General features: G+C 44.1%; 1 protein-coding gene across 2 annotated transcripts in view; it reads right to left on the bottom strand.

Annotated features, from left to right (window-relative positions):
* Positions 1-4,075: 4,075 nt before the first annotated feature.
* The window catches only part of LOC142579875 (MAM and LDL-receptor class A domain-containing protein 1-like), a 41,570-nt gene continuing 21,381 nt past the window's right edge, over positions 4,076-24,264 (bottom strand). Inside the window, exons 7-16 of one of the 2 annotated variants that reach the window (XM_075690511.1) lie at positions 23,317-23,439; positions 21,681-21,817; positions 18,421-18,535; positions 15,620-15,694; positions 13,339-13,533; positions 11,575-11,706; positions 8,780-8,932; positions 5,963-6,071; positions 4,964-5,016; positions 4,076-4,552 (exon numbers count right to left, since the gene is read on the bottom strand). In XM_075690511.1, the coding sequence (XP_075546626.1) occupies positions 4,527-4,552; positions 4,964-5,016; positions 5,963-6,071; positions 8,780-8,932; positions 11,575-11,706; positions 13,339-13,533; positions 15,620-15,694; positions 18,421-18,535; positions 21,681-21,817; positions 23,317-23,439 (1,118 nt within the window). In that variant the 3' untranslated portion in view covers positions 4,076-4,526. The remainder of the gene's footprint in view (positions 4,553-4,963; positions 5,017-5,962; positions 6,072-8,779; positions 8,933-11,574; positions 11,707-13,338; positions 13,534-15,619; positions 15,695-18,420; positions 18,536-21,680; positions 21,818-23,316; positions 23,440-24,264) is intronic. The other variant, XM_075690512.1, reaches the window with a different exon arrangement.

Below are 24,264 nucleotides of genomic sequence, written 5' to 3'. Positions count from 1 at the left end.
TATTTCTAGCAAAACTATTATAACATAATATTGACAGATTTGTCATATTATAGCAAAGCTGTGTAAACGTCGTTGTGACCTAAAGTTCGTGTATCCATATTATATTTCAATGTTGCAATTAACCTGACAATGACTGGCATAAACATCTTCGTTGCCTGGCTGGCGCCCTATTGACGTAATTCGGAGCTTGTACATCTGTGGCGTTAATTCCCTACTGATAATTTCCCAGGAATATGCAACCTAAAAGTAGGAGAGCGAGCATAAGTTGAAGAGAAGGAAAGACAAGGTGGGGCACTTAAGAAAGTAAGAGAAGTCATAACGTTAGAGGGTCTTTGTCCTCCGCAAGAAGAAAGAAGGCAAAGAGGCCGAGCGTTACTTGTTCAGTCCGCCTTTAAGAACACTTAGATTAGATTCCTCCATCGAAAGAAGGGATTTCATATGTCTTGATGTTAGCTTGATTATGACCCCTTAAAAGCTGGTAGTAATACGACATTTTTTGCTGCGAATAGAACGTGGTTGTAGGTCTACCACTGAGTGTATATCGGCTTGTCAAGGCAAGGCGTACTTGTACGAGGCCTAGAATGCATATTTCTACTCAATCAAAGACAGTCTGTCTCAAAAAGCACAATACAGCAGTACCTGCTAGAGCTTTATTAACCCTTTGATGCCCAGCGTTGCCAGGGAGCAACAGCACAAAAACATTTTTTTTTTGTTCTCGTCGGCTACTACAAACTGATATGCTTAAAGCTGTAAAATAATAGCCTGATTATTCTCAATCTTGCAAAGAGAAACCGAGAGCGCACTACCTGCACGTTGTTCTACGAGCTTCGTCCCCACTTTCCAACGTGTGAACAAAAGTGAAGTTTGTGGCATCCTATAAATATAGTTGTTTTTTCGTCAATATTCAGTTTAGTTTACCTTAGTCAGCATAGCCGGTGCTTCGTGTGGAAGTCGTGCACCGTCATAACGCCTTATTTACGCGCAATGAACTAAAAGAAAAATGATGTTCTGGGAAACACTGGGCATATGTCGATAAGCGCATAGTGTTACGTACGCAAGCGCTTTTCGTGATACGCAGGTTATTCAAGGTTTCACCTGTGTTACATCACATTCGGGAAGACATGTGTCGGGATGCGTGAGTGCTATATGATAGGCTTGCAGGCAGGTAGGATTTTTAGAGCTTTTGCTGCCATACAAAGCAAACGTGGATATGCATATTGCTTCCTGTGTTTGATACAGTAAAAAACAGTCTTGCTAGTTATTATTGACAATTTTTATTATACGAGTATTTGGATGCAGACGACATAAAGAAGCCAATTTCAATTGCTCTTTTTAAATTTTTGTTATCAGTTTCCGTTCTACGTGAAGCGAGAAGCTGTAGGACATATACCAGATTTCTAACAGATGAAAGAAAGAAAAAAGACTAAAGAAAAATGCGACCGAATAAAGTAAAAAACCGACATGAAACTTCACAGCGACCACACAGCGCGTAGAAAATCGGAAACTATGGCCAAGTTCTTATGTGTTCTATTGAAACATATTCCTCATCTTGTAGCCCGAAGTGGGTCCACATGAGGGCTTTACGAAAGTGTAAACCACCATCTTAAATTCACCCAGATGAACAGATCCAAGATACTACACATGCGGACGCACGTTTCTCCACTGCGTCCATTACAAGCTGAATTTTCATTCGGACAAGCCGCAACTGGTGCATGGCGTTCGAACAGTAAATGTTGCTCAGCAGCAACACCTCATTATCTGTTTCCGAATAAATACAAGTAATACGCAGTAGTAACACGATAGTTGTCGCAATAATAGTCCTGGTACGTATTGAATTCTTTCGCGATATCGATGCTACAGGGCAGAAAAATACTGGCGCGTGGAGAGATAACCGGACAGCACTTAACCAGTGTCGCAGCAAAACTAAATTATATCCTTTAACTGCGACTTTAAAGGCTTGTAGTTTCAACTTTACATTTCCCATGCATACGATGACAATACTTGAGTTTCATATACTTGCTCATGTTCATCAATCGTTGCTTAAGATGTAAGTTCATGAACTTGATATAGCAAGGAACGAACACCACTCGCCTTGCTGAAGTGCCTGAGCTTAATGAGCCGTAGTGTCGTGACGTTTGCTATAGCACACAATGCGCGCATTACCGCTGTTTTCTACTTCATTTTGGCAGAACCACGTCTGCAGCTTACTAACTAGGATAGGTTTTTTTGACTGATAAGGTACATGGCACATAAGAAGCTTTTGATAAAATGACACAAACTAGTGCAAACACTACTTACGGGGTCTTACCACGAGTAGGTATTGCTTGATTTCACATGTCGCAGGTACATATGACATGATAGGTTTCAGACAAGAAGCACCGCGGTTGGTTGATTGATCAAGACGTTTCATACAGGCGGTGTTACTTTGGCACTCGGGGCCAGCAATTTCTACTCATGTTCGTCTCTTTTGTTGTTCAGGAATCTGCGACTATATATCTGTTAGTTCAGTGTTACGTAGATATGCGAGTAGAAGGCGTGAAATCTTACCAACTCTTCTCGATCCTTCGGGGAATATGATCTGCTCCACACACGTGGTTGTAAATAATCCTGTCTGTGGGTTATCATGTAGAGTCTTATTTACAGGTTACCGATTTGCCAACACCCTACGCATAACGAAAAAGTACCTCGCCCAGTCTCAAACGTTCATGTCAAGGTGGAAGCCGATCCTGTCGTTACCTGCTGGTGGCCTTGATAGCGCTTCCTTTGCATTTTGTCTGCTTTTTTTTTTAGTCTAAGGGGTACTGACCTGTGAATGTATCCACCGGAAGACACCATCACATTCCTTACTTCAAAAGTTCTTGATTAAAGCCAGTGATTTCCGACATTTGTTAGAAGAAACGGCATGGGAGAGTTGTTAAAGGGCAGGCCTCGAGTCCGCCAGAACGATGGTGTTTCACGTGGGGCACTCTTCAACCCAGGGTACGCAGCTGTAATAGCAGCACTCTCTCTCATTGTCGATGTGCTTGGCTTTGCTACCGCAGGGCAGGGGGAATAAATATGTTGCAGTGCAGGCACTTCAACCACGTTGACTCACCAGTTGTTTGCGTTGGAGGTAACGTTGATAAGCTGTGTCTAGGTGTTCAAGCACCTCAGTGTAACCCAGGGATGCTGAGATCGCAGTTATGCCCTCTTTAAACGAAAGCGGATCAGTATGCTGCCTCTCAAATGTTCATTGCCAATTCCACGTAGATTACGTAGTGCGTCATAAAACTGACAAGGAAGTTCTTATTGATCTTCCGGACAAGGGTTTTCCCATGAGTAGGTTAGCTGAGTCGACGAAGCTGGGTAAACAATGTTTAAGATGTGAAAATACGAAGCGGGCTGCTCCCCAAGTACATGAGCTTGATCTGCCCACGGGAATGAGGCCATAGGCCCAACTACAATGATAGTGCACCAGTGAACGATAGTATAGGTACATACGCTCGATGATAAGTGATATCTGCTTGACTGCCTGGTATGAGCGGTCTTGCCTTTAAGGTAACATAGTAGACAACTGCACATTTCAACAGCTGAAGAAGGGTGGCTGAGCTTTCCCACAGTTCGGCGCAAATGTGTTCAATAGAACACTGCACCTCAAACATTTCTTGTGATTTTGTTCGGCACTGCGAAAATCTCAGAATGGTTTAATAAAACCACTCACGCGCGTCTGAAATTTTCAAGTTGCTTAATATATTTATTTTTGGTAAGCAGCTGCTAACAAGCAATTATGGTTTTTGAATTAAAAAAATTATTTCTAGCATTCACAGATCCATTTAATAGCAGTAATCCTAGGCTAACTTCAACTAGTTACTTTCATATAACGAAACCATGACAGTAGCTGAGCGTCAGGAAGGTTAACGCGAAAGTCCACAGGGTCGTTGGAGCCTTTAAGAAAATTGTTTTACTAAGTGCACGTAGTGCTCCATCACTCGCATGCTGTCGTAATGACCGTAATGCTGGTGCAAGCGGGTAGCAGTACCATAGGTTTCTCTAGCGATCCTAATGTACAGCTCTGGCTAAAATATAATTTCATCTTCCACGCTATCAGAGGCTTTATTGTTCACAATATGCATTACAATGTTTTCGTTCCTTATATACGTCTTGTATAATGTCAGCAGTTGGCTATTCCCGATACTTGTCTGCTACCAGTGAGGTGATCTTTCCCAGAGTTCAACAAGGTTTTACGACGTAGTGTTCACACATAAGTCTGCTTCTTTAGGGAATTTGTTTCGGCTGTCACACGTGCAAGAAGCTTGTCCCTATGGCCATTTCCTATGACAACTGGTTCCTTGCATACCTTGTGTAGCAGAGTACTATAGCTGAGCCAGACAGCCAGAACGCATTTTACCATATCCTTTATTTTTTGCGATAACGAATAAATCTGGTAAAACATAGTATAAGTAAGGCAAATAATAAGTATCCGCTAGCCACGTTTATGCAGCATAAAAGTAGGCTGCGTCCCTTTCGCCCAGACGCTGGTGCAGTCATCATGTGGCCGCTTCGTTGAAGAGTTCTGGAAAGAAGGACGTGATCAGAATAGGTTCGGTGAAGCACGGTGAATATGAGCAAACTAAAGTTTTCGTTACAATTAGCCTCCCGTCGCTACAGGCCTGATAAGCCAGTTTTTCAGAACCATTTATTTTTCACGAATATTTATAGCCACCAGTTTTGTCGATATTTTAACTTGACAGTGCGAAAAAAAATGCGATGCCGCAAAAAAGTTCCGTAGTTGGCAAAACTGGCGGCAGATGCATGGTTTAAATCTGGTCGTAATCTTGTTTACTAGTAACATTGTCAGTAACGAGCGAGTTTCCATATAGACATAACATGCTAACCCCTTATTTGAGAAAGTTTGCTGAGAAGACATCATTAACAAAACTTTAAAGAGGCTGCTAGTGGTAAAAAAAAAAAACGTGCTGCTTACTTGTTTCATCAGTCGAAGCATCGTATGATGGATTGTCGTAGACTGGGGAGTTCCTAAAGAAAAGTGTCAACTTAACGTCAGTACTATACAAACATTGACAAGACAAGAATATTTGAGCTATGCCACTTCGTGTTCTTCATGTCCATTTAAAAAGATAGTACAAAGAGAAACTTTCGGAAAGGAAACAGTGATTCTACATTCACCTACTAGTTAAAGTGTACTCAGAACACCACTAGCATGGGCATGTGGTTTACCGTAACCATTGCTCAGTTCTATGCAATGCTAGGATGTAATGAAAGGCGATGCTTGTGCGCAAAAGGCAAAATATGCATTAGTATACTAAGTTGTGTTGACATATAAGTTTAACTGTAAGGAACTTAATTTCGAACAAACACTGGCAGAATAATGATCATTAGCAGATTCATTAAGGTAGGAGGATGAAGAAATTAAATAAATTCTGAGGTTCTATGCGCCAAAACCGCAGTCTGATTACGAGGAACGCCATAGAGAGGGTCTACGCAATAATTTTTACCACATCGGTTTTTTTAACGTGCGCAAAGTACACGCGCACTTTAACACTTCGTCCCCATCAAAACATGGCCGCCACAGCGGGGATCGAACGCGTGAGCTTGACCTGAGTAGCCCAAGGCCACACGCTACTGTGGCGGGTAAGAATTAGGGATACTGGCTACTGCCATGAAAAACGGCGCCTTAATGTTTAGCGAAAGCAAACTAAGGAACCCATTGACCAAATACCAATGTACAGCCATAGCCCAAGGTCCCTGAAAAGTCCAGTTTCAATTTTGTTGCTTTCGTACGTGCTTTCATTCATCTACAACAAAAGCGATCTACTGATATTTCGAATGAGATTAACAGGAAGGAAAATAAAAGACCTTTCACCTAGAGGCGATGAACTGCCTTTCGAGTATTAAGTTCCACTACTCCATATTAGGTTAGGCAGATCTGCGATAATCGTCGAAAGAGATAGGAAATACTCACGTCGCGATGCGCCGCCTTCTCACCAGGACGACTGTAACTGCTATGACTATTACAATGATAGCAATGACAACTATGACTCCAGTAGCAACGGCGCCAGCAGATCCAGTTGCTGCAATGAGAAAACACAAGTAGAATATTCGAAATGCGTTATCATAAAGTGTGTTTTCCTTTCTTAGGACAGTTTTAGTGCGTATTTGGGGGTTTATTGGGAAAGAGACGATGTTGCCCGATGTCTGCGCTACGGTTACAACGCAGTTATCAGTATTGAATTATAGCGAGCGGTCGAACAGTAGCCTCAGATTTTTATTTACTACTTTAATCGTGCTCAAGTGTTGGATAGAAGTGCCTGTACACTTGTTTACTATACAAACCATTAACAAGCAACACCTAATTATCTAGGGATATGGAACGGCTTAAACTGAGACTAAGATGAGACACTGGCACGGCATTCTTTTAAAACTAAAACAAGTAAATTGACCTAACAATTTCGTTTACTAGTAAAAAAACTCAAGACCAACCTTTTAAAAATATTATGGGGTTTTACGTGCCAAAACCACTTTCTGATTATGAGGCACGCCGTAGTGGGGGACTCCGGGAATTTCGACCACCTCGGGTTCTTTAACGTGCACCTAAATCTAAGCACACGGGTGTTTTCGCATTTCGTCCCCATCGAAATGCGGCCGCCGTGGCCGGGATTCGATCCCGCGACCTCGTGCTCAGCAGCCCAACACCATAGCCACTGAGCAACCACGGCGGGTAACCTTTTCCAAGTTTCACTCAGAATACTGGCTCCAACTCCAACTCGACGTCACGAATTCCGTGTAATATTCTCGCCGCTGAGCTGTCATGGCGGAGTAAATATTCTCGAAATTTGTTACCTGGATTCTTATGTTTCTTCAAAATGAATTGCAACCAATTCTGTCGATTATTTACCTAGATCGCGAGTTGAGGCGGTCAAAACCTATGATGTCCCGACAAACTGCTACGAAACATTTTTATTAACTGGTTTCCTAACTTCCTGTAAAATTTTTTGCAACCGATTCAGCCGATCAATTACTTAAATCGTGAGTAGACACTGTCGAAACCTATGACGTCACGACAAACTGCTGCGGGACATTTAGGGTGTAATTGCCCAGCGCCAATCGCTTTTTCATCTTCTATAGATTGCCGGTTCATATTGCAAGAGCCACCGTTTCCTTACTGCAATAGTATAATTTACTAATATAAGCTAATTTTACCAGTTGCCTATGTTCTATCTTTAAATTTGTACTGGCATCATGTGAATAAAGGGAAAATCAGACATCCACCCGTTCGTAGCAATTGCTACAAATGAAACCCATACGGGCTCCTCGAAAGAAAGGCTTCATAGTTGAAGAAAAATTCGTCCTGGTCCGGGACTCGAACCCGGGACCACCGCCTTTCCGGGGCAGCCGCTCCACCATCTGAGCTAACCAGGCGGCTAGCAGATGGCCGGGCGAAGTCGAATTTGTCGACAACACGAAGCAAAGGCAAGAGTTTGACGTAGTAGTTCTGCGGAAACCCGCAAGGTGGAGAGAAGTAATGAATAAAGGGAAAATCAGACATCCACCCGTTCGTAGCAATTGCTACAAAGGAAACCCATACGGGTTCCTGGAAAGAAAGGCTTCATAGTTGAAGAAAAATTCGTCCTGGTCCGGGACTCGAACCCGGGACCACCGCCTTTCCGGGGCAGCCGCTCTACCATCTGAGCTAACCAGGCGGCTAGCAGATGGCAGGGCGAAGTCGAATTTGTCGACAACACGAAGCAAAGGCAAGAGTTTGACGTAGTAGTTCTGCGGAAACCCGCAAGGTGGAGAGAAGTAATGAATAAAGGGAAAATCAGACATCCACCCGTTCGTAGCAATTGCTACAAAGGAAACCCATACGGGTTCCTCGAAAGAAAGGCCTCATAGTTGAAGACAAATTCGTCCTGGTCCGGGACTCGAACCCGGGACCACCGCCTTTCCGGGGCAGCCGCTCTACCATCTGAGCTAACCAGGGGGCTAGCAGATGGCAGGGCGAAGTCGAATTTGTCGACAACACGAAGCAAAGGCAAGAGTTTGACGTAGTAGTTCTGCGGAAACCCGCAAGGTGGAGAGAAGTAATGAATAAAGGGAAAATCGGACATCCACCCGTATCATGTGTTCAATTTTGATTGAAACAAATTCCGAAAAGAACTTGGAAGTTCCAGAAAAGTTATTATCTATCCCCACAGTGCACTTATAATTTGTCATGTATATAGTCATATGAAAAAGCTTCCACCAAACAGTCTTACTTTCCTTTAACCAGTGGTGTCTGTGTGAAGGTGCAGTAGGTATTCTTGCGGATTGGAAGAACGTGAAGCTCTGGACTCACTCTGGCTCACTCGATTGTCTAATGTGCTAATGCACATGGTGCGCTAACAGACGACTGAGCAAGCGTGACTGAGTGGCAAAGCTTCACAATATTCTCGTTCCGCGTGATCAGTTACTGTGTCACAATGGTATGACGCAAATATTTCCTCAGAAACGATACATGGACTTGCTCGTATAGAAAAGCTATTAAATTGCATATTGCATTAAACCTTCTAAAGCTTCGCAATGTTTTCCGATTTAATTGTCCAGAGCCCTTCGTTCAATGGTAAACCTAAATAGTCAAAACTATCCTGTCAGCGATGTCTGAGAAAAAGAATGTGTAAATGGATGGGCCACTTCTATAAAGCATCTGCGTCCGTGGCTATATAATGAACCTGCCAAATCTATACGATGAAAAGTACCAAGAAACACGTATATTCTGTGAGCCTTACGCAGTTGTAAGTACCTTTTTCTGTGACCTTGTTCTCCTCTGCAACACTGTTGGCTATTAACTGACAGCGATGACCCTCGTACCCACGACGGCAGTCGCAAGTGGGGTTTCGTGCGGACGGCGTCCATTGGCATGTGCCACCATTCAGGCAGAAATATGGTGGGCACTCTGAGTAGAAACATAGAGAGGTACGTGGTGTTACAGACAGTGGTGTACACACTATTTCTCGAAGGGGGAGGGGAACAGTCTGTAAGTCATCCGACTCACTCTCTATCACTATATATATATGTATATACATATATATATATATATATATATATATATATATATATATATATATATATATATATATATATATATATAAACAAAATTTAACAAATTTTGCTACTTCAATGGTTCACTTATAGCGAGGGTCTCGTATCTGGCAGCCTTGTCATTACGTAGCATACGAAAGTTCTTTAGCCACGTGCCTGTTCTCCTAAGCTCACGTGTTGCTTGACGCCATGGGGCAAAACAGGATGTTCCACATCCGCCCACCATGGCTCTGAATGGCGCTGGCTGACACTCCCAGGGCTAGACCTAGTCAACATAAATAGCTACGTAAGTGGACGGATCGATAGACGTCGCCGTAGCACAAGTGGCCGTGCAACGCATGCGTAGTGCGAAAGTTGTGGTTTCCGCTCCTGCCGGCGGCGAATTATCTTTTCGTCCGCTTTGAAAGGTAAGGTTGCTTGCCATCGCTTGGAAATGCTAATATATAAGCTTTTTGTTGGACATATCATCTTGTTACTGGCCAGGTAGCCCATATGCACAATGTTGATTTAGCTTGTTTAGCTGTACACACGCTTAGCTATACGAGCCTTCAACTCTGGCTCATATAAGTAAGCGTGTGAGTCAAAAGGGCCTGCATTTTGCAAAGATCCAATTTACTGCCTATTTTTCACCAATTGTCTGTCACGTAGTACATCCGTTTGGTTCCAGCGATAAATGATGCCGGACCTTATCCAAACCGAAGATCAAGGGCAAAAAGAATCGATAGTTACAAAATACAGTGCCATTGTTTCAAACTCGGTTCAGAAAAATACAACACGAAGTCAGACTGAATAAAGTGAAGAAAGAATAGCTCTTTTCTGACGCTTGTGACCCAGCCGTCATTCGTGTCCCGTCAAAGTTATGTGGTTTTTGGAATCATCCTGCCCAATCGGCTCACACGGATATCTGTTATGAGCCTTTGTTCATAAAACTTATCTATCTGCAATTGAGCACCTTTGCCACTGCAGCGCTTTTCTTATCGCGCCAATCACTACCGCGAATGAATGGCGGCCAATAAGCAAATGATCTTGTGCAAGGGTACTTTTTGTGGGTGTTAGAACAAGGGCCACGTTTGTCTAAATATGGAAGGCAGTTTTTCTGCTTGCCGAGTTCAAGAGGATGGCATGTTTGTTGATATTGCGAAATGCGAATCGTATGACGCGCAAATGGAGATTCCGAAATATTTCTGTTGTGCGAGAGTATCAGTGCTGAGTATGTTAAAAATAACTCTATGGGACACTGAAGAGAAACACCAAATGAGTTTAGACTGATAAATTACACTTACAAAACTCTACTTTGTTTAATTTTGCGACAATGCGCTTTCTATCGAAACAGCCAAGCAGAGAAGAAAAAGAAAGGTTGCAAATAATTTATTTTACAAATATATTTTGTGCTAAAGCTCTAGTACCAACACGTCCATGTGGCGCCATAAGTTTCCCAGTTTCTTTCTTTCTCACATTTCCGAGGGTGCGGTTAGGCTCAGACATTGGCAATCTTTGAATACAATGCGCTGCATTCATAGTGAAAAGCTGGGCAAATTGAGCACCGATGGAAACAAAGAACACGCGGACGAGCGTTGACTCGCAACTGACACTTTATTGAAGAATATGTGAACTTATACAAATAAGTTATCAAAAAAAAACAGATTTAAATATGAGAAGAAATGCAACAGAAATACACACCGCTATCAACACCTGTGCCGAGCAAAGGCGTGTCATCGGCTCAAGGATTACAACGTAGTGCCATAGAAGCCGCACAAGTGTAAGAGAACCACTCAGCAAATCAGCCGGTTATTGCCGATATTGCGATAACTAGACCCATGCAGACACCACTAAAATTCATGACGTCATGGCTGGCTGGTGCGGCAACTTCAAAGCGGTGTCGCCATTCGCCGTTAGTTGTTAAGTTGCGTCTTTTCCGGCATACCATGCCTCTCTCAAGGGAAGAGGGACTGTTTGGGTATTCAAGAAGCAAAACTTGCAATTGCAGTTGGAAGATTGCGGTAGAATCCATATACAATGATTTTCTAAGTTGTGCGCGAGTATGCGCACAGCACGCTTACTTTAATCTACTTTTACTCCTGCCGTTCGAGTGGATCCAGACAGTGCATCCATTTGGCTTCGTCGCTTTTGCAGCCAAACGCACTGGGCCGTCCCAGGAGACCTTCTACCTTTGCACGGGCAAGCCAGACGTGTAATTCAAAACTCTGACATCCCGATTACGGTGGTGCTCTTCAGCTTCCTGCCGCACGTATTCTGTGCCTCCTCTGCAATGGTGGCGCCGCGTCGAGGATGGGTACTCGCATACTACGCTGCATGCCCGGATTCGATTGGGATAGATTTTGTTTGTGCTTCTTTACACCGTCATCCTATTCATGTCGGTAAGCAAACCGAGGTTGGGAATCGCAGGTAAACAAATACTCTCACATGAAATGTGTTTTTTTTTCTCTTGGATGTTCACTTCAAAGAAACAGTGTTTTTTTCTTCATCTTTGCTTACCTCCGCACAAACCTTCATCAGAGCCTCCGGCACAGTCTTCCAGACCATTGCAGAGTAGAGAACGTGCAAGGCAAGTGCTAGGTGATCGAGTGACGCAGAAAAATTCATTTTCTTTGCATAGTGCACTGCTCCCTGCAATCAGTGAAGAAGAAACCAGAAAAAGGATGCAGAGGTCTTAAACGAAAGAGCGACACTTGGATGATTAGCTCAGGCTGTGCGGCGAATCTGTTCAATAGCCTCCTCAGCGCCCGAAGACAGCTCAGGGGTTGGAGGGGGGGGTGTATTTGTTTTTCAAATCTGTTCTCATTGCCATAGGTCAGCGCAATAAGCCGACACTTACTCGTACTCGTTCATCTATAATTTCGCACGCTATATACTCATTCACGGCGCTAAAACTCGTCAGCATTCATTCACGTTCCTACTCACGCCCGCTCACACTCAACAATGTTCCCCCGCCGTCGTACTGTAGTCACCTTCATTCACCGTTGCCCGGCCCCCACTCACGCTAATACTCGCTTCATCTCCCGCTCCCCAGAACTCACTCGCATACATACTCGCGTCATCTCGCGCTCGCCGACGGCCACTAAGTTTCATACGCAAGTCCGTTCACAATCGCCTTCATTACCTTTCCTTCTTATTCGCGCGCATCAGCACTCAGTAATCTTCGTAATCGTGTTCACTCATTCTCACCTCCACTCACTGAATTTATCATTGACTAACGCTTCGTCTCACAGCCTGTGGAATGAGGGCGGAGTGAGCAGCAGTCAGTGCACTCGCGAGTAAGTATGTCGACCTATGTTATTCACTGAGTGGCTTGCCGAAAAGGGGAAAAATGTCATTGCCTGTGCATATGCCGCGGTTGATATATCAAGGCAGTCTCCCCATGCAAGTGCGGAAAGTAACTATCTGTTCATGCTGATCATCGTACAAAGTCGTATTTATCCGCGTAAGCAAACAGATGAAGGATGAACACCGTGTGGTAAGAGCTGACGCGTTCATGTTGCATCCTACATTTTCATTTCCACTCGTGGTATTCGAAATGTATTTGAGGGGCCTTCTGTGTAGATCCAAATGAATTCAATTGTCACGGAGAGCGTCTAAACAACTTATATTAGTTCCGCATGCATTCAGTTTCTTATCTAAGAATTGAAGGCAATGTACCTAACGAGTACCAAGGGAATGTGGACGCTGTAGCTAGGCAACTTAGCTGAACCGGCAAAAAATAAGGAAGTAATCTGCTCATCGCCGAGGTACCCAATTGAAGATCTGCAAAGTACAGTGCTGACAAACACTAGTGCTTTATGAAATATTGGAAAGCAGAGAGAGAGACGTAATACAACGAAACGTAACCCTTGAGGTACAGAAGTGCCGTATACTGCTAGGACATTATCTTGCAACTTCTTGTCATCTTTCTAAGGGAATCGTGATTTCGGACAACAAAAGGTGGTCGCAAACTCTGTGTTCTTTTTTTATTGCTTACACAAAATAAAAATGTTCAGCCCCATCTATATATGAATTGAATCGATAATTATATCATGTTACCAAGTAAACGACAAACAAATATCGAGCCAACGTCAGACCTGTTTTAACGCAAGCGCAATATCTTTTTTTTTTCAGGATGTAATAATGTGCTAGCGCTTTTCACAAACATTTTCATAACATTCCCTCCGAACAAGAAGAAATTTGTAACGTGAGTTTTCCGTCCGAAGATAATTTCGCTTACACCAGCCTTATTAAAAAGAATAGTTCAAGGAAAAACCTCACCGCATTTCTCGTCAAGTCCGTTGGGACAGTCCTTAACGCCGTCGCAGAGCAGTGACCCTGGAATGCAAGTCTCTCCGTCATGGCAGTTGAAATGGCCACGTTTGCACTCCATAGCAAGTGGCGGTTGTGGGGTAGCCGGAGCTTGACTCGTCAATGGTGTCCGAGTAACCTCTTTTGTGGGAGCAGGAGGTGGTTCTGGAACATTGCGCGTACGACGTTGATCCAGTTAACTTTCCCAGTAAAAATGTTTCCAGGCCATGGTGCTGGTTTGCGCCATGATGAACTTTACCCACCAGAGTGAGGGGAAAATGTGATTCTAAAGACAGCTGAGTTAAATCCTGTCGGGGAGATAAGAGAAACTGTAGTCGCAAACTGACCACCGGGTTGCGCCCCGAATTGCGAGACAAGAGAGCTCAAATGTTATAGGACTTAATTTCATGCAGTTGTCGTTTCGTCTACCGCAGCTACCATAATCTTTACGTGGAAAAAAATATCTGCAGCAAAGGTAAAACTTAATTTGCCCCATCAAAGAGTCGATCTTAACGCATAGTGGTAAGTGTGTTAGCCATGAGAAAAACCAGCATGCTTTTACAGTTGTCGCAGACCAAAGCGTGGGCCCTTATTGCAGTGAAGCTTTCTTTGGCGTCTGCGGGTGTGGTGTATCCCACCTGCTATGGCCTTGAATGAGTTACTAAAGGAGAAGAAAAAAATCTCGCAGTATCGCTTTTTAGTTTTTTCATATTGTACCCAAATTTATTACGAAGTGGCCTAGTTTATTCAAGAACAGCAGGCCCAATTTATTTCCTACCAGCACCCGAACAACTTGAGGAGCCGGAAGTTTCATATGGAGTTGCCTGTATCTCTATAATAGGATGTCCTCGGCTTTCGTGCACGAAGCTTTAAAATAGGATGGATATGTCTACATCAAAAGAGCCAAACTCATGTTAGTCGGAGTCTTGTTGAAAAATTCTGAGTATTTTATTCAGTTTCTTACGTCCAATCAGTCAGGTAAACACTAACAAACCAAATTTTAGTAGATGTCCCAACTGTCACGTAATCCAATTCAAGTGTAACAGAGAACCGTATGGACGTTAAAATAGGAAGCTTCTACGAAGTTGTAGATGGCGTCCTTATTTTTACTGTCAAAGAGAAAGATGACAATATATAAAAGTATGGTCTGATTGTGTGCTTTCACACACGATATAGCAACGCAAGCAGATAGACTCAGTCCAACAGCAAGCAGTTTATCTGTTACTGAGCCTAGCAGCGCCGATAACAGCACGAGCGCGTTCTTTCCACGACACGCTAAAAGATCAAGGCAAATATAGCGTAGGGACTTCGAGGAAATGCGCTTCCCTGAGCTGCGAATCTGAGATGAACAGCTTGCTCTTCCCCAGAGACCGTTTGATGGTGCTGCTATCCCACGAGTGCAAACACACTCACATCGCATTTTACGTGGTAAGGTAAGCTAATTACATTTATGTATATAACTGTAGGTCAGAAATTAGAAATATCCCGGTGGTTTTTCAATAAGACTCCGGAAAGCGGGCTTTTTTATTGTTTGTGTAGAACCGTGTGCCTTTTTTTAAAGCTTCGTGTAATGTAAGAGCTTGTTTACTAATTGAAAGAGTATTTATAATTAGAAACTTATCAACACGCTAAAGCGATTCGCGAGAGAAGGCACTCGCAAGTTATCGTGGTAATCATGATATTATCAAAAGCAGGTGCAGCACGTAAAAAAAGTTTTTTTTTTACAAATGAAGGTCTTTTAAAATTCATGCCGAGAACCAGAAAACCAGAAAACATCTGCAGGCATGCTTGATTCCGGAAATGATGGCATCATTGAATATTTAATGACTGGGTGTGTCCTGTCGTCTGTTCTATTCTTTGCAAAGATTTTACTGGCGCGTAAAAAGTTTTCTCTCTTCTACGAACACTTCTCACTTCTCTGTGACTTACTTTATCAATCAACTCCACACTTGTGCGCCATAATAACCAAGAAATAAAAGAAAAGATCAAAAAGAGTGGGAAAACGGTACAAACTTGGCCACAAAAGCAAGGAAACTAACTGAAAGAGACGCCTCAACATCATATAGCGAAATCAACAAAAACATTGAACGTGAGACAACATTTGTATCAAGAAAAGGGTCTCGCTTCGTTGACTGCAATATCCAGGGCCTCCCCTTGCCACCCTTCCCTTCCGTTGACCCACCTCACTGTACTGTAACTGGCAGGTACAGAGAAATACACGCGAGAATAGCAAGGTTAGTTTTCTGATTACCTGTGGTGACTGTTTGTGCTGAGGACACCTGCTTTGTAACTGGTGCCGTGGTAGGACTGTGGGAAGCTGCGGTTGCTGGAAAAGGAAATTTTATAAGCAATAATGAGGTCCCTGAAGCAATAGTCAAGTCAAAATTAGCCGCGGACTCCGGACAGGCTACCGAATAATGCTCCAATACTCCATGACGTTGCTTCACTGAGAAAGAAAAAAAAAGCTTCATGCTCAACTACAATCGGAATGTTGTAAAATTGGCAAGTGCTCATGTCGAAAATGAAACCACACTGCAATCTATTCCTTCCTCTCTACGTATCGGCTTGACAGTTGAATGACAGTTTTTTTTTTGCAGGCCGTCATGTACAGTGACTACATGTTTGATAAACGAAAATGACTCCTTACCTCACCGTTTATTAATCAGACAACTTCGCGGTTGAAGCTGAAATCTGCAGGCGGTGTTGTACTTCGATAAGTAGGCACACATTCGGTAGTATCCACCTAGCAAAATCATTAACCCGTGGGCACCACAAGTGAGTGCGCGATACAACTGGTTTTACTTAACATTATACACACCAGTGCGTTTTATTTGTATTCAAAGTGACTAAATTTGTTAATATCGCACTCCACCACATTCTTGTACGTGCACATCCTGTCGTATCGGTGTAGTTTCTAAGCGGAAGCGAGCAGTACTGCTCACGCAAAGAGATTACCAGCGTAAAAGAGGTTAGTGCGAAAATACATTTCAGCACATACCAGGACACTGTTTAATCGACTGCACCATAGAACAACATACACAAGGCACTTTTCTATAGCGCACAAAATGGACTGCACCGCCGGCTTGCTCCTGGGGCAAGGACGATGCGGCTGTTTGCCATCCACTCCTCGGATGCCGCAGACATGCTACGCATAGACGGCTGCTGTATCAAAAGCTACCCTAAACTGATACTCACCGACCGTTCTCACTGGCGAACTTCCTGGGCCCTTGGCCATCGAAAACAACAGAGCGTAAAGCGTTGAACGCACTCGAACGAAGACATAGACACGCTTAAAGAGTACAAAATGCCGCACTAACCTCGATGCAGCCACTACTCGCTTCCGGTATTTGCATTTGCGCACGCTTCTATATTAGGTGCGCACGCTTTTGAGGGTCCTATCTCTGTGTGCCCATCTCAGAAGGCATCGCAATCACGGGACTGTGTTTGAAATCTGGATACGCTAATGTGTAGGAACTCAGCGTGGTGAAATTTGCCATCGCTTTTTATCTCGATATGTTCGTTTGTGTAAAAGACTGGATGCTGTTGATCTTTTTCCCTGTGATCTTGTTTCTTCTTTTCTTTCAATATTTTTTTAGTATTATTCCTGTCACTATATAGGGCGACTGTATAGGCTGTCGGAAGGGCGGACACCCCGAGCGCTGGCTCGCAATCATGAATACGTGCCCAGCCGCAAAATTTTTGATCTTGGTTTAAATCACAAGCTGTCACACTGGACGTTTTAATATCATTAGTTTCTAAGGACATTAGGTGCAACGATTGCCATTTAACCTGTGCTGGTGCTCTACAGGAAAAGTTATAGTCATCTGGTTATGATATGAATGACAATTATTTAAAAGAAACGCGAGAAATTTAGGACAAGGTATGTGTAAAGCGTCTGAAATATGGGGCGTCGCTTCACTGGAACAACAGTGATATAAAACTTCTATTCCAGAATGTGTGGTCACCATAACCATAACTCTCTGACCATAAGTCAAGACGCGGTTTAGCCAGCTTAGTAGCAATACCCGATAAATTTAACGCAAACAATACGACTGACATGGCAACGTTGAACGACAGAGCCCAGTTGCAGCAGGTGAAGCGGTTATTTGCTGTCTACTATGCATTGCGAGGAAAGTACACTAATCCGATGAAGAGGCTTGATGGTGAACGATACGCTGATGCAAGACGCACTGCTCACCAAGAACGTTGGATATTGCAAAGTTTATTAATGTTGGCTTGATCGTATCTGACAAACATTGGAGCAAGTCACTACAAGCAAGCCCTCCGTGTGTCTCCAAAGTCGTGTCTATTCTGACTTTACCTAACTTTTCCACAATCACGGCATATATCTTGCGATTGCCCTTGGCGCTATGGAGGTCCTTTAGGTTATTTTGCCATTACCTTATGAGAGTAAACGCATTTGCCTGGCTCAAGTGCGCTCGCCCTGTTGATGCCGTTCGAGAAAACGGATACATACGTGCACACAGGCACCCGATTGTTGGCAGTATAGACAACTAGTAATGCGACGGCGGCCAGACACTGCTGCGGTGGAGAGTAGAAACATTTTGGGACAACCTACAATACAAATTTTCTCTCGTTAAAATGACAGATGTCTTAAAACGCGCAACATTAATGACCCTTTTACGTAAACGCTTCTCAAGTTGCGCTCAATATCATAATTTTTCCTTGTCGCTGGAGTAGAGAATATCAATTCGCTTCGAGTGCGAATCAGAATGAGTTTCCATCATTCGACTGCGGAAGTAATTCGATTTTAATGGCATTAAATATTGCTGTGTAGTACCCGAATAATGTCATTAGATGCTAATGCCATTCGACTCTAACGACAATGAAACGTTCAGTGTGAGAGGTGTATTAGCACTAAGAAAATCGTTTCAAAACGTTCACATTGGTTATTTTAGCGTAACACAATTACACTACACTGTACACTACACTACACACTACACACTACACACACACACACTTCACAATTACACTGTACACACAAATAAGCTGTGTGTGCAGTTACTAAGTAGCAAGGAAGTGTCAACGTACCAGATACCGGAGCTTTCGATGTAAGTAGCGTCCCTTCACAATAGCCACGACGCACGTCGATATCATCGATGGCGACGTCACTGCGACCACTTTCGGTACGGCCGGTAATAACAACCTGCGTGACGCAAGAGCAAATGGAAGTCCTAATAGAACAAAAAAGCGCAACTCGAAATCTTCCATCGTATAGCGACGCAAAGTTTGAACAAAATTCAGGACCCACAGCTGTTATCGCTTTAAAGGCTTACGTCTGGCCAACTAAAATTACTGTAGTGTTATTGCACAAGCGCAGTCCTGATGTAGACAATCTATGATATGTCATTAGTCTGAAGTCTTGCTGTCATGAGAAGGACACGTCTACCCCGGCGAGAGAAATTTTTTGTTCGGGACATGAAGTCAGACTCGGAACACACATTTTTGTGAGGTTCTAGAATATGATAGACCAATATCTTTAACTCGACGCTGAAATAATTATGTACCCTAAGCAACAGGAGGTTGCCACGCTCGAGTCCCGTAGTGTAAGGCTAACACTTGTTATTGATGCGTGATGCATCCAAGATACAAAATATATCGTTTGCCACTAAACCCTCTGCGTCAGCAGTGCATTCAGGGTGTTTGTCTCCCGTACATGGATACAGGGCAGCCGCTAGCTTTCTCTCCACGCCCCACCTCATCTTTTGCTCTTTGGAATCATTTTGGCTGTAGCAATATTTACACATTTATAAACGCATGTCTACATTATGAATGGCTTGCCTGCTTGTAAAAAAGGCCGTCGGCTGCGTAGTAAGTGAGCAAATGTCGACATACCATACACAAATCAAATCGCATAAAAACTTCTCGGGCGCCCTATAGTCGCGGACAACTTTCTGTGGTAATGAAGGCAAAGGTATGGAGGCAACGCGCGCACAAGAACGAGCGCTTCTGAAAACAGTCCTGTGTTTTCGTCCATTTTACTTAAAGCTCGGGAAGAGAGAGTTAAAGTAACTTATTGGCAGCAGTTAAATAGGACAAAACACACCACTGAATGTAAAAGCTCACTTATTTTACGTCTTTTCCCTTCCGCGTCTAGGCAAACGCGAAACCGTCGCACGTGGAAGCTGCGTCGATTCAGCGTCAGTTCCGAGTAACCAAAAGCACTGTCAAACGCTGGCGGACTACTTGGCGCCGTAACACGTGCGCCGAAACTCCGTCCCAGTAGCTTTCCCGTCATTGCCACAGAAAGTTTTCCGCGAGTGCAGAAGGAACAGTGTCTTCAACATACCAGTAACAATTAAACTTTCCCTTATGGTCAAAGCCAAATGCCGCTGGGATAGCCTCGTTTAGTGCTACCGATTCGAGGAGCAGAAGATAACGCACTTTTCCTCTAAGCCAAGCTCACAAGGCAGGTGGCCTGGCGTTTGTAGGCAACTGGCATAACCAAACGAAAAACATTCTGACTACATACTAAAGGGAATGTAACTTCAAAAAGAATTCGTGAGCTCTGTGGTAGCTTATGCTCTCAGCAAAGAGACAATGTGCTCGTTTCGCCATCAAACGCTTGTCGTAGCCGTGCGGACGAACAAAAAAAAAGACCATACACCATATACAACCATTGCTTACTGACAGTGTGCTGGTTCCAGCAGGTACAGATGCAAGCACTTAGCAAAAAGAAACGCACAGCTGGTTTGTCATGTGGGCTTCTTTTTTTCAAGTGTTTGCGTCTCTACCTGCTGGAGCCACCAAACATGGGATCTTGTGCCGAGTGGCAAAGAATACCACTCTACTCCCCATTTGTTCCTAATACATTCTAATCCATTATGCTAAGTATGGGGTGGGGCACTTCCGGTGACAAGGTAACTGGTAAAATAATGTTCCCCTTCATATGAAGTTATATTACGGTAAGCATGCATTACCTGAAGCATACACATGTTGCGGTAATTTGTTGTGGTAACATTTCGCTTTTGACTGCTGCTACTTAACACAAAACAACGTGCACGGGGTCAAATCGTGATTTAGGAACATTTGCAGATGGTGACCGTGCGTCACCACAAGCGGCGGTGTTCAAGCGACATGAGAATTCGCGCAAGTTTCTCAACCCCATAGCCTATGTTCACTTTGTGCAGCCGGCGCCTTTGAGTGCTGGCCAGTGACCCTGGAAAGCCAGTGCGTGTCCTCAGAGATGACAGCGTGTGCACACAAGCCTGCGGTCATACGGCAGTTCTGGGGAGAGCAGGTATTCGGATTGGAACGAAAACGCCCTTGGAAGTGCGAATCGTGACCATAACGAACCTGCATGCTCTGCATTGTAATTTTCAACTGCAACGCGCGAATGATTTTGTTGCGAAAACACCCGTGTGCTTAGATTTAGGTGCACGTTAAAGAACCCCAGGTGGTCAAAATTTCCGGAGTCCTCCACTACGGCGTGCCTCATAATCAGAAAGTGGTTTTGGCACGTAAAACCCCAAATATTATTATATTATTATTGATTTTGTTGCTAGCTTCAAAAAGCCCTTCCGCTCCACACTCGGATGGTTTATGCGGTAGGGGAATTGACATCAAAATAAATTTACACAGCTTCGCGCATTAGAATTAAGCTTAATCAAAAAATAAATAAATAAGCTTCACGTATTTCGGAAAGGAAAAGAATGTGTAGTATTACGACTTCTCATTAATATTATTCCTTACATTCTCCTTTCTGCTAATATTAATATTATTATATTCTCGTTTAAGAGTAGCAGTAGTAGTAGTAGTAGTAGTAGTAGTAGTTGTAGTAGTAGTAGTAGTAGTAATAGTAGTAAAGAGGGCAATGTTATCGGGGTTGAGCGCTTTTTGTATGATTGCAAAGCCTGCTCACGGGCTTCCCTCCAACACGCACGCTGCTTAGGCTCCGTTTCATACAGTATATGGCGTGCAAAGCAACACTTCCTGCAATTGATGCGTTCACTCCAAGGAATAGTTGAGTGTATTTTACCAGCAATTAGGTTAAGCTGGTTATTACTTAAGCTCGGAATTAAATTTAAGAAAAACCTTTTCATCCTTAAAAATAAGCAAAGTGCGTTATACGGTCGTTAATGCGGTCTTTTAAATGATGTTGTTTGTCCTGTTCTTTCTTCCCGGCCCATCACGGCAGCTTTACGCACATGCTAGCGTGAACATGTTGAACCACGAATCTTGACCAGGGTACGGGCGGAGTGATCGATTTTGGTCACCGAACTTCTTGCGTGTAGCTTCCACAGCGTTGCCCCCTAAGTGTGAAACACGCGTGAGGTGCCGTGGTCGCTTACCGTGAACACGGTGGGCAGGTCAGCTCGTTCTACGAAGAGCGAAGTCCATTCGCTTGGCGCAGTGGCCTGCACCGTCGTTGCTTGCCCGACCAAGTGGCGGCGCTCGTCGAGGAATCCAACACTCAACGACGCTCCCGCTACGAATGCGAACACAAGTCGCAGTTCCGCCCAAGAAGAGAATCATTGATCGCAATAGTTAAGTACCAGAGAACAAAACAAAGCAACGTTCGCAGTTTCATTGGTCGTAGAATTCGTAGTGAATATTCACTTCTTATTTACGTTACCAAGCATGAGGTCACGCGTGCGCGGGTAAAGATGAGCAGATTTCCCTCTATGACCGCGAACACTCGCTACGACAAAAATGGCGTGATAAAGAGCGACAGTAGCAGTGAGCAAATTGCCCTTTGTGCCGGCTAATGCTTCAACGCGAAATCAGCGCGGGGGAATACACCACACACGGAGCCATCAGCCCTCGGCAAGCGCAGCCTTTGTACTCACAGCAGATTACCTCCAAGATGGGGCTGGCGTGGACGTGCCGCGCCGCGCCATTCCGAGCCGCCCTCGTACTAGAGAAAATGTGGCCCCTCCCCTCCTACTCTTCCACATCACTCTCTCTCTGTCCCCTCCCCCGCTCCCTGTGGGCGCAAGGCGCCGCCACACCAAGCCGTCTTCTCGGCTCTCCCTCACGCCTGCAGCACACGATGTGCGGTCGCGATCCTATCGCATGCTTGGACTTTACACGGAACAACACGGCGACGACGGAGATTCATCTGGAGTATCCATACAATTGCCATAGCAATAAAATCAAATGAACACCCAATATGTTTGTTAAATTATTTCTATAACTTATGATCTCAAGGCACTATAACTATGACTAAGGCCTGTATTCAAGAACGTTCCTCTATACTCAACCCTCCACTTTCACTCCAGAAAGTCGATCGGGGTGCCACCCCTAGACAGAAATGGTGAGTGCGCGCCGTTGAGTCTTCTCGGCAATTCTTAAGAACCGTGACGTCTTCTTCAGCCGAGGGGCGGCTCTGTGCTCAACTCGGTGAACTGGAGTTCAAGTTTCGAGTCGAGGATTGTTTGAGACTATGAGGCTGTGTTACGCATATTCAAAGAGCGGAAGACTCAAGAACACTTGGCTAACTTTGGAGCCGCTGTTACATTTTTAATCTATTGCATCAGCAACCCTAGACAACCTCCTTTATAATAAAGTGGCGTCGCCTACATCTTGATCTGCACGCTCCACGGTGAGGCGGAAACAGCTATGTCACTCGTGGGCGTCTGCTAGCGGCGTAGAACTGCGCCTTTCAGTATTTCAATTTCTGGTACCTGGCCGAAATTAGCCGGAAATCAGTGTTCCGCAGAAATTAGCCAAAGCATCAATCCGCAACTCTAGAAACATTCATTAATTCTACTCCCTATTAGGGATGATCTTTCGAAATTTTCGATGGTGATCTGATTAATTTTCATAATTACTTTTCCCATTGCTACCTCGCATATATTAAAATGCTGGCTTCGGCGCCAAAGGCTTTCTCGAAGAAATAATTTATTCCTATTTTCGCGCCCGTTTCTAAGGCACCTTGATGGAATATTTTGAAACACTATTTACGATTCGGGAAAGAATACTCACAGTGCTGCTTCATAATATAGTAGAGTCTTAAACAAACAACAGGGCCTAAGGCGAGAGCCTGACTCTGCACACTGCCAAGTGATCTTGCAGCCACATCTTCTGCATCGAGGAGGAGGTAGTATCCTGCTAAGAAAAACACATACAAGATAGGTGTGTGCGCGAAGAATTGGCTAATGGGGATTAAGAGTGTGCGCCGATGAACGTTTTGCATAGCCGGCCAGACAAACTCAAAGGTGCCAGACAAACCAGACAAACTCAAATCAGGAAATGCTACCTTGACTGTAACCTGGCCAGTTTTCGTAATGTATCGTTCCATTTTGTCTTTGTTTTTATCCCACGACGCGCTCAGTGACTCGTGACATAAAATATGCAGGGGCACCAAAACGAGGTCCCGAACAATGAAGGAATATAAATGACAGAAGATACCGATCATGAAAAAGCCGTCCCACATGCATTCGCCTGGCAATATCAGTTCAATAATCGTCTCGTCATGTATGCTTCTGCGCGTGCGTGTCTGTGATCCATGTGTGCGCGCGTGTGTGTGTGCGTGACTACGCATGATTATCTTTCCTATTTGGCCATCTACACAGTGCGTGTGCATCGTGCACCCTCCTAACTAGAGTGAATAGCATCTCTCTATATCTCGAAGTAGTTGCAGTTACATGCTCTCTAAAACAGGTAAACTATTCTCCCGGACGACAAATAAACGCCGTCGACATGCAGTGTACTTGTACCCTCGAGCCGATGTTTCGTCTCATATTAGCCTATGGTATGAATACATGCGCTCGTTGTAAGCAAGTGCGGCCCCTTAATCACGTCGCAGGTAGGAGAACTCCACACCTTACCCGTCGTCTGGACCCGCCGTAAGCGAAGGCATCAACCCCTTCGAGACAGGCACTTCCCATGCAGAATATTTATGCATGGCTGGCATAACTTATGGTGCTCGCA

The sequence above is a fragment of the Dermacentor variabilis genome, chromosome 4, assembly GCF_050947875.1.
Source record: "Dermacentor variabilis isolate Ectoservices chromosome 4, ASM5094787v1, whole genome shotgun sequence".
NCBI classification, from domain to species: Eukaryota; Metazoa; Arthropoda; class Arachnida; order Ixodida; family Ixodidae; genus Dermacentor; species Dermacentor variabilis.
The sequence above is the reverse complement of the archived record's forward strand: the minus strand, read 5'-3'. Positions and strand labels throughout refer to the sequence as shown.